Below are 11,067 nucleotides of genomic sequence, written 5' to 3' on the forward strand. Positions count from 1 at the left end.
TACACGTGGATTATCATTGTGTATTTTCTATCTAAGTGGCTCTCAAGATAGCTTCATTAATGGAACCATCTATGAAGCTATGTCTTTCAATTAGATGATTTCTTTTTTGAGATCAAGGGTGTCCTTCCTCGATTTCCACCATAAGAACAAGGTTGCATGCTTGATTCAAGGATTTTGGCTCTACAACTACTATAGCTTGAGAAAAATATAGCTTTTGGGTCATCAATTTACTATGAATGTGAAGGTATAAGTGTCTCTAAGTAGCTTACACTGTAGCCCCCAACTCTTGCCCTTGTAAGCCAACAATCAATAGTAATGAAAAAGAGCAGTAATGCAAGTACTTGTACGAAGTAGCTTGGCCATGGAACATTTGTCATCTTTTGTACTTTTTCAAACTTATTTGGGCAGCTTTGCGAAAAACAAAGTAGGATTCCACGAGTAAACACTTGTTTAATAGATTAAAGCAACAAAGCTTTAGCTCATAGAGATATAAATGTGTTTCAAATGTACAAACTCTAGTGTAGAAAGGTAGGTTTGTCAACAACGGGATGATGGGGCATTTGCTAGGGGAAGAGAGAGAGAGAGAAAGAAGAACAAGAAGAAGAAGAAGAAGTAAGAGAGAGAGAGAGAATGAGAGAGAAAAGAAGAGAGAGAGAGAGAGAGAGAGAGAGAGAGAGAGAGAGAGGAAGAAGAAGTGTGTGTGTGTGTACGTACGTGCATATGTGTGTGCGCATGTGTGTGTGTGTGTGTGTGTGTGTGCGTGTGTGTGTGAGAATTCATCAAGTAGTCCAGGCTCCAAGGTCAGGGTCCACTTACCTGTCACCATCCACAGAAAACCATTTGTTAAAACAAATTTGGCATCATGTGGGAAGACAAGTAATGACTGTGTTCCCTAGCTTATTATCGCTTATACTAAAGAGACTTAGAACTATATACAGATTCTAAATGTTATGGACTCTTAAATAATTAAAAGAAATGTCATGAGTCACAAAAGTACTTCTGAAGTTCAATGCAACACATATGAATAGGGTTAGTGCACATCCACGAGGGATGAATTAAAGTGGGGGGAAGAATCCTAGTGTAATTTGTGTGGGCATCATGAGTGTGCATGTATAAGACATGGGAAGTGTGTGTGTGTGTGTGTGTGTGTGTGAGAGAGAGAGAGAGAGAGAGAGAGAGAGTCTCAGAGAGAGAATGCCCGTGCAAAGCACGGGTTCAGAACTAGTATAGAATAAATCTTATTAAAATCTAATTAATATGTGTCATTTTTTTACAAGTAATTGTGATGAAGGATTGTGGTCCACAATAGAGCATGCTAAATTGATGCTTCCACTTCATATACAAGATCAGGTTCGCATATCTTGCAAAATGGAAAAATGACTCTTTTTATATTATAAGTCCAAATCTTCTAAGTCCACAAACATACAAAACCAATGTTTTGTATTTACATTGAAAAAAAGGATAGTGTTTCAATATGCTTAATGCTCTTCATATACAATGCATATCTTGAAAAATAGAAAAATGACTATAAATGCAAATTCACAAACATACAAAAAGAGTGCTTTGTATTTACGTTGAAAAAAAGGATAGTGGTTAAATTGCTTAATGCAAAACGTGCACCACAAGGACAAAGGCACACGTAAAAAGGACTCTTTCAATAATAGGCCATTTTCATTACGTTGGCCTATTGCAAAGGTGTGGGTGAGAAGGTGTTGGATGCAAACATGAGGTGGAGATACGAGCGAACCACTCCAAGTGTCCAAAAATATTCTCTATCCTAGCTAATGGATGGAAGGAATGAGAGGTGGATGGGGAGTGAGTCATCCAAAGGAGGACCCTTGATGGGATTCCCAATGGGAAGCCATGTGGCTAATTGGGAAAAAGAGAGGAAAAGAGAGGTAGCATAATTGGAGGACTTAGGTAGGTGCATAACATACCACGTGGAGTACCACTTCATGGACTAGTTTGGCAAATGTATGGCATTGGAGGCTGATAAGTGATCATGATTCTCGGTGTGCATGAGTCTCTAGAGGGAAGCAAGCATGTACTTTGGGACTCGATTGGTTGCATGTTTTTTATTAACTCACCAACACGGCTTGCCCATATACTAACTACCCATGTTTTGTGAGTGCAAGTCCCTAAAGAGAGTGTAAGGATATTTCTCCTGAGAGTGTGAGAGGTTTTTCCAATGCGCCAGTGTAGAATAGTCGTCATCGTGTGTAGACTGTGTGACATTGCACATGGTTTCAAGTGTTGATACCATTTATGTTTCAACTCTAAGGGGCAGCACACACCAAGCCCATTTTGGCGGGCAGGGAAATTTACTCATAAAATGTGCTTGCGAGTAGCCTAGTGGTCCTACATGTCACGAGTAGCTGGTTTTAAGCCGCATTTATAAAAAAATGGTTGAAATTTCTTCTTAAAACACTGCCCGCCCATATGCTTGTGCAAGGCGTGTTGCCTGCCCATGTTTGTCTAGGTGTTGTGGAATGGTGGACTCACTTATGTTTTTACATGTGGCAGCCTGCTGTCCCTGTAGGGGGCTTGGAAACTCACAATCTTTTAAGGCCCTAAGAGGCTGCGCCCATACCCCTCCTGCATCAAGGACAAGCATCGAATTGGGGGCGTCCCTGGTGTTTGGGGGTACCGCGTAGACCTCCGTAGGGTGACATGGCAGCCATCCTCGCATTCACGCATGAATACGGGTGTGAGGTGGAAGGAGGTCGACCGGTGACGTGGGCAGGCCACGTGGAAGGAGGAGGTAGAGAGATTCGCGGCCGGAACTCGGCGGACGCCAAGGGTGCGGTTAGGCTGTTTTGAATAGAAATCCTACGATTCCACGCTTGCGTTCAGTGGCATTCATTTCCTTTGCGTTATTTGGCAGTCACAGCCAAGTCAGTCCTTCTTCTTCGTCCGTCGTCGTCTTCTTCACTCGAGGTTTTCGGGTATGGCGTCCGCCCCCTCCTGGTAAGCTACGCCCTCCTTCCTTTCTTTTGCTCGCTCCCATCGTTTATACATTTGCTCGCTTCCATCCGCCCCATCTTTCCCCTCCTCGACTTCGATTCTTAGAAATTGCGTTGCGCCTTCTTGCGCCCTCAACCTTTTCTCTTTGCGAAATTGGCATCGCTAGCTTCGTTAATTGCTCAGAATTCCTATGTTCTTTCTTCTGTCGGAGTTTTCTATGTAATTGGCTTTAGCGTGTTGGGATTACGAAGGTTTTCACTGTAGTGACTCCCTCCACCCTCCAGTTCCTTATCATAGGCACGCGATAGTCTAGTTTTGATCGTGGCAGGTATAGCTTATTCCATATTCGACTTGAATCTATATCAGAGGCTCTTAAACATGCAGAGTTGATCAGCCTTGTCCGCGTTTTTATCCCTTTGTAGTGTTTGCCTGTAATACTTTATGAAAATAGACTCATGCAGTTTTAGAGTTATTAGATGCAACGTAATTGCTGTTGCGAAGTAAGATCCCTGCCCTGGCTACGGGTAGTGCACACGCGTTGGGATAGGTTGCTTCTGTATCTACTGTGTGCCTCTTGTTTTTCTCCACGAGAAGACCCATGAATAAAGCGCCTTGCTGTATATGGCCTCTTGTGGAGATACAATCGAGTTCGTTCTTTTGCAAACGTAATTAACTTTTTTGCTGAATTACTTAAAGCAATTGCTGTAAAGCGTACGGGAGACGGGAAATAATTAAGGTGTTCACTGAAGATATGACGCAAAATCATACATAAGAGATTTTGTCTTGTCGCCATGCTCCCGAAGATCTGGTTAACGCACTGGCTGAATCCCTCTGTTTCTCCTTGAATCCTCAAGCGAACACATTAACTATTAACCGGACAAATTTTGGTGTTTGAGGCTCAGTTGCCACCTTGATAGATGCTTCATTGGATTAATGAATATTGTTTATGTTTGGTGTTTATATTTGTTGCACATTCACTCTCCAAGTGCTGGGAGACATAGATACCAGGCAATAGCCTATCATTCTTAAAATGAATCCGATATTGTTTTAAAAAGACAAATGAAATGAATCGAATTTAGTATGGCTGGGCAACAAGGAGCTGAAGGATTGTTTCTGTTTTGTTTTTTGTTCCGAGGAGAAAAGCCTGGTTTTTTAAGTTCACATTTTCTTTTTGTTCTTTGCCACTGAGAAACTAAGTTTATGTGTATCTGAGGGAGGGTTGGTTGCGCTCTCTCCGTCCTCAGGGTCACTGCTGGTGTTGTGAGCAGTGGATAGTAAAAGACTTCCAGTTTCTGATCATGAGTGTGTAACTATTTTTAGTAGTATCTCAGTTAGCATAAATGTTTGCATCCAGAATTTATGGAGCATTGTAAAATCTAAATTCACTAAGTCGACATCTTGGAGCAATGGATTCATTGGATGTCACAAGAGCACATTTTTCCCTCTTAAGGCTTTATTTAAGCAAAGCAGAGTCAAGAGATAAAATATGTCGGGCCATTCAGTATGGTTCGAAGTTTATTCATGGTGGCGAGCCTGGAGTGGCACAAGAGGTTGATAAAACCACGAGTTTAGCTCGCAAGGTTTTCCGGCTCCTGAAGGTTGGTTTTAAGTTTCTTTCCACGATACTCCTTTGTCCTTGTTGCAATCTCCTTAAACCTGTTATTTTATATGACTTTTCAAGCTTTGCCTTAGATTGACAACATTGGAACTTGTCTTGATTGCAAAGGCGTCTAATGTTAGTTTAAAGAAATATGACCAGGTTATGTCAATCCTTGCAGTTTGTTAATGAGCTAGAAGGCTTGTTGAAACCACATGATACAACTACACCCTTGCCACTGGTGCTTCTTGGAAAGGCAAGTGAATATTCAAAATGTATGAGACTTTGTCTCATTGGCTTCTCTGCATCTACCTCTTGTTTGCAAGCGTTTTCCTTTCGATCTTCCATACTTTTTGTCATGACTAGTCCTTGGCCATTGCATAATCAGCTGTTTCCCTTGTTTGGCTGTGACAGTCTAAACATTCACTTATGGCTACATTTCTGGCTCTTGATCAAGTTGTCTGGGCTGGAAGGACGGGGATCTACAAGGTGGAACATCTTGTTTGATTTTCTTCTTCTCCTCCTCCTCCTCACTCCCTGTCTCTTACCCCTCTCTTCCTCAGTCCATTGTGTTTGATGATATTATTGCTCAATATCTGTAACTTGTATAAACACTTCTGTGTTGTCGAGCACAGGATGTTGCAGTGACGTGAGCCACAAGAGTGGATGTACTATTTAGTTGTTGGAGGTTTCTTATCTTTGCATGCCAGATAATTTTATTTTAAACTCTGCTGCCATTGTAATCATCTCAGAACAAGGAGAGCACAGATCTTATCTCCAAGATTTCACTGTACTGTTTCTTGGGAGGTTGTACCAGCAACACGTTACTTGAGGTGAAATTATCACATCTCTTTATTGTTATTTGATTTATCAATATTTGGGTTATAGGACAACCATGTTTTGTTGTTTGAAGTAACCAATTCAGGTTGTATATGCAGTTCTGTGAACTCCTACGGCTGCTTTATAATAAGAAGGATGGAAAGGAGGAAGGATCTGTGAGTAACTCATGCAACTATCTTGCCCACATGCATCTAAGCAAGATGTTATTAAATAGCCATGTTTTGTATTTCAATTGCTCTTTCAATTGCTCTAAACAGGTTTTTAAAGTTTAGCATGGAATGGGTTGCTTTGACGGTTCCACTTCAAAGTGCTTCAGTTTTATTTAACAAACCAACCAAACTACAATACTCTCAATTGGTATAATGTAGGTGAGTGCACCCTCTCCACAACACATGTATGGGCACATGCAAAATATCATGTGCATATAGTCTCATTTTTCTATTCAATATTATCAGAAGCACATTTGGCATACAAATATGTGCATGTGCATATAGTCTCATTTTTCTATTAGATATTAAAGATCATGACTATAATTATACCTTTGTATGTAGCTATCCATCTACATATGTGTGAGTATATGCGTAAAATGGCATTTTAGGACCTTATCCAACCATATATATTGGCAACAGAATGAAAAAAGAGGCCAACCACATTAGCTCTTCTCTTGTATGAAAGAAATGATCAACGAGGCTATGATACATGTGAACACTAGACTACTGTTAGGATATAGGACAGTGACAGAAGCTGGTCTGATGTAGTTGCTCTAAGCCTCTCTTGCAGATTTCACCTTGATCTACCCTTGAGAATTGATCATACAGTATTGTTAATTCATGAATTTCAAAAGCATTGCACTTCCTGTCATATTGATTACTCTTCACTGTTTTCATGTCTTCCTGGCTCTTTGGACCTTGGAAGCTCCTTTGGAACTTCCGTTATCTGGTCACTCCTATCTGGAGTACATCACATATGATGCTTTGTTTGTTTCAGCCTATGCAAGATGGTTTTAAAATTTGATTTCGAAGTTTTTATATATGTGAGTGGGATTGAGTGGTGTCGTTCTGTTGGGAACATTGAGCATTAAGGTTACATGCCCCATCCTCTTTCCGTTCTCTGGTTACTATGCCTCATGTGGATGCAGTGAGGGTAGCATTGCCAGACTTTGTGCCTTTTTTTTGTTGCATGAGACTCCCCCTCCCCCACCTTGGAGGAGGAAAGAGGAGGGGAGGGAAAGTGGGTTTGGTTACAAATTATTGGAGGAGGAAAGAGGAGAGGGAAAGTGGGTTCAAGTATTGTTACAAATTAGTGGAAACATGAACATTCGAAAGAGGATCTAGTTCTTTTCTTTACAAATTTTGTGGATGAGTGTTAGCCTTTGAGATGGTCGATTGTTTTTGAGAAGCAACCTTGAGTAGGTCTGGCACTTTACAAATTGAACGTGCAGGGCAGCAGGCATAGAAGAGGAGTCAGGATGTGACAGCGCACTAGGGCATTGAAAGACAAACATAGAGGTTAGCTTCATGAGGTTTTATAGGTGGTTAGGTGGTAGACGTTCAAACAGGACTGCATGCCAACGACGTAAGGATTCTCATATTAAGTAGCACTGTCAAATGAAATGATATAGTAATGCTTGAGCAGAAGGTTAGATGGTTGACTATATAGTTACTATAGGTTGTGGGATGTGGACCATTGGGCTAGGTCTAGATAGAGAACACGCTACAGCACGTAGTAATTTATTTATTTATTTATTTTGAGCAAAACAGTGCTTAGTAATTTAGGGAAGCTGGAAATAAAATGTGAATGAGAGAGTGGAAGGCACATGCGATGAGGCACAGAAGGGGGTCATCACCTGAATGGGATTGTAAGTGATACATGGTGAATCGCTCTTCAAAGGGGACTACTATCTTCTTGTTTGGTGTGTGTCGAATTCGTCCAAGGAACTGAACTCTCTCAGGGTCTCCACACCAAAGCACCACTCTTGAGCTGCTAGTTCGCATGCCCTGGGCAAAATAATGGGTTTCAGTGAGTGCTTGGATCTTCTAGGAGAAGAGGCATTGTTATACTGATATTACGGCAAGTAATGGTGAGCACGGTTGAACGCATTTTAGTGTCCTGGCTGGTAACATACTAGAGATCAGCAAGGGAAGGCTGCAGTGTGGAGTGATTTGCAAGAGCCAAAGGGCGCATGGTTGGACAGCTTCATCCATGGAGTTTCGTGAAATACATAATACAGATAGTCTACGTTCACAGAAAATGTCACTCTTGGTACGGATAATCTAGGGTCATATTGGCCATATTTGATTGTGTTGATGATGTGGGCTAAAGCTCTAAAGTGATTTTTTATTACCCCAAAGATGTTTTATATACCATTGTTATTAAGGTTTGCAATGAGGGTCCTTTGAAACTGGCATCATGTTTGTGTTGGTTTGAAGGGTTGTTACTGTCAATGCTGTACCTTGTGTTTGTCAAATGGTAGCAACTCATTCTCGAATAGTGTACTGGATTGATGTTTTTGGAGAATGGGCTGGGCGTGCTCTTACCAGGTGTCTTAAAGGTGCTGACCCGCAAATTGATCAATTCACAGGTTCAACTACCATTCTTGGTAGCAAGACCGACTTCCTAGCTTGGGTGATGTATCAAGGGGGGAGGGATACTATGGAACGAGACATCGTCTTGGTTGGGTAGTATCGCATCGAGTGTAAGACACAGCTGAATTACTCCATTATGGCTTTGTGGATGCCTTCCATCTCTAAAGCTTCTTGTGGTGGCCATGCTGCTGAGTTCCTGAGCTGTCTTTGAGCTTCCAAGTCTCATGAGCCGTTGCACTGCCTGTAATGGTTTGCCTTGAGGACTCCTAGATTTGGTTTCAGTGGATGATTCCAACTGGAGGATCAAATTACTCCTTGTCATGGGCCTCGGCCCCTGTTTGTCACTCTTTTGGTCTGTTGCTGTTTGGACTCTCTCATTAATAGCTTTGTTACAAAAAAATTCTCTTATCGAGAATGTTGCTTTAACTCTGAGCTGTACTTCCTCTAACAGGGATCCTGAGGTTTGTGCATTGGCTTTGAGATGGCCACGTGGATGCCTCTCGTCTCTTAAGCTGCGTGTGGTTATGGTTGTAGTTGTGGCATTGCTGTACTATGGACCATTTTGGCCTCCTTTCACAAACAGTTTGGGCAGCTGTAAATTCATTGGCCCATTATGAGCCAGTAGGGCATATAAATCTGTCTTATGGGCTATCCACCAATGGCTGTACTTGGCAAATTGGCAGATATTTAGTACAAATCTATATATTCCTTTGAGACGGTTGGACAATGAAACAGTCCGTGGAAATAGTTCCACAAGTTTCAAAAACATTTCAATATGAAAATGTTTACCAATGGGACTCCTATTACATCCAACTAAACCGATACAGGGAAATGTGTGTGTGTGTGTGTGTGTGAGAACACACACACACACACACTGAGAACCTTTGAAATATATATCAGCCAATTTTTCGACATATAGTGTATATGGAACATACATTTGAAATACATATACATATTTATTTCACATGCATATTTTAGTTGATATCTTAAAGAACACAAAAGTAAGCCTTGTAAAGCCGTTAATCAATCTTTAAAGTACTTTGACTACCTCATTGAAAGCTACCTGTGAGCATTTCTGATTGCTAAGGCATCTCATATTGTCTGTGCAGAGAAAGCAGAAGCAAGAGAAGCTGCTGAATTTGGCCAAGGCATCGCTGGATATAGTTGTTGCAGTTGGACTTCTCCAGTTGGCACCTAAAAAAGTTACACCACGTGTGACTGGAGCATTTGGGTTTTTGTCATCCTTGATCTCATGTTATCTGGTTTGACATCTATCCATCTATTATAGATCTTGTGGTTTCAAAAGAATGCTTTCATCATTCATGTTACTTATGCACAGAAATCTTATCAAAGAAGGTTTTCCTCAATGAAAAAGTGCACCTGCTTGCACAGAAATCTTATCAAAGAAGGTTTTCCTCAATGAAAAAGTGCACCTGCTTGCATATGGATTGGTTTAAACTTCAGAAGCTCTGTATTGAGAGCTTAAGTTATTGTGCATGCTGAGCAGGCATCTGATTCTACTTCTGGATGTTGCAGTTATTTACCCCTCAATCCCCAAAGGAGAAGGCCAAATGACTGGCAAGATCTACCGAGTGTTGTACGTAGGGCAAGCTATCGATGCAGAAATGGTCTTACTATTGGCTATTCTATGTTGTTCGATCTCCCTTGGTGGCAGGGCTTAGTTCATGCGATGAGAGTTTTTAATTTGCATTCACTGTCCGGGAAGAACCAAGAACAGTAAAAATATTTTATTGGATCAATGCTTTATTTAATTTATTGGCATTATGCATGAGATGCTTAAGTTTGCTTCAGTTGGTAGTCTTTGTATTCCGTTTGTGCTACCTATGGGGAATTTTACTTTTTTTTTGTTGTTTTTTTTTTTTTGGTTTGGCGGGGGGGGGGGGGGGAGAGAGAGAGAGAGAGAGAGAGAGGTTTTTGCACATCACCATGCAACCAACACTCCTTTTGTGACAGCTTTTTGGCATCCCCATGTTATCCATTTGCTCCCATGAGAGAGAGAGGGAGAGAGAGAGGGTGTGAAAAATTAAAGAGCAAGCTTCTTTTACTATATATATATATTGTGACAAAGGAACTTTAAAGTTTGAAAGTTAGAAGCGTTTCAGTGCTAAAGAATGCTACTCAATTTGCCAAGACTAGCTTTATTTTTTAATCTTTTTCCATGTTTCAGACTCAATTGGAGTGACTACGAGAGATTTTTCTTAAAGAAACTCTTTTTAGGTAATAACAGAGGTAACAAAGGATGTCTATGAACAATAAAATTTGCGTTATGTGAAAGTGAATGAGTGACTATTTTGTATATTTTTATGATTAAGGGATCTAGTTCTAGTGAAAATAAAAGTATGAAAACCATGTTTCCTAAAGAAATACTATTTTTGAGATCTGTTGTAAAACACGCTCGGATAAACTTGCTCATAGGTTTTTGCTCATACAAATGACGCACCCATCAAAAAGATTTAGATTGCGCCCAATTTATAAAATTAAGAACATGAAATTATACAAATAAAAAGTTTGAATAGGACTACGAATACTTGGTTGCCGTAACGAATTTGCTAAATGTGAGTTGTAAGAACAAGTGACAATTGATCCGTTATTGCTTCACTTTAACTCGAGTGATTATGGTCACACCTAGCATATTAAAGGACAATGGGCTGTGTATTTTTCCAACATTCCTAATATAAATTGAGATAATCGTGACCACGATTTTAAAGCTCTTTGAAACCTTTAAAATTTGAGTGTTTGTTGCTCCAAATATAGTTGCACAAAGAATTATGTTAGAAACCTTACGTAGATATTGGAGGAGTGCATACAACATGATTACACTTATTCAAATAAGATCATCAAGTAACTCTCCATTACCAATAATAAGATCTTTGCAGTACCAAGTGCCAAGCTTAATGACTATGAATGTCAATATAACTAAAGGTGATTGATTGATTGTCTTCTCCTTTATTTTATCAAATTCTAGCACAATTATTGTACTTAGAAATCAATCAAACCACAACTTGAGCTATTGCATCTCATTTCTTAGCAACATATCACTATGGAAAGAATAATCACTCA

General features: G+C 40.3%; 1 protein-coding gene across 1 annotated transcript; it reads left to right on the forward strand.

Moving 5' to 3' along the window:
- The first annotated feature begins 2,837 nt into the window (after positions 1 to 2,837).
- Positions 2,838 to 9,797, forward strand: LOC147905057 (peroxisomal membrane protein 11-5-like). Its single transcript, XM_087389760.1, has 8 exons — positions 2,838 to 2,967; positions 4,319 to 4,562; positions 4,743 to 4,817; positions 4,976 to 5,050; positions 5,314 to 5,394; positions 5,500 to 5,556; positions 9,096 to 9,248; positions 9,523 to 9,797. Exons 2-8 carry the CDS (start codon positions 4,371 to 4,373, stop codon positions 9,559 to 9,561), a joined length of 672 nt encoding a protein of 223 aa, XP_087245886.1. The 5' UTR covers positions 2,838 to 2,967; positions 4,319 to 4,370; the 3' UTR covers positions 9,562 to 9,797.
- The last annotated feature ends 1,270 nt before the right edge of the window (positions 9,798 to 11,067 follow it).

Source organism: Dipteris shenzhenensis, chromosome 2 (assembly GCF_047967505.1).
Source record: "Dipteris shenzhenensis isolate YYH24624 ecotype China chromosome 2, Dip_SZ_1.0, whole genome shotgun sequence".
NCBI classification, from domain to species: Eukaryota; Viridiplantae; Streptophyta; class Polypodiopsida; order Gleicheniales; family Dipteridaceae; genus Dipteris; species Dipteris shenzhenensis.

Excerpts from the sequence above, each read along its gene's own strand:
- LOC147905057 (XM_087389760.1), top strand. The coding sequence starts at position 4,371 with ATGGATTCATTGGATGTCACAAGAGCACATTTTTCCCTCTTAAGGCTT. Across the intron at positions 4,563-4,742 it reads AGGTTTTCCGGCTCCTGAAG|TTTGTTAATGAGCTAGAAGG; the intron begins GTTGGTTTTAAG and ends CAATCCTTGCAG. Across the intron at positions 4,818-4,975 it reads CACTGGTGCTTCTTGGAAAG|TCTAAACATTCACTTATGGC; the intron begins GCAAGTGAATAT and ends TGGCTGTGACAG.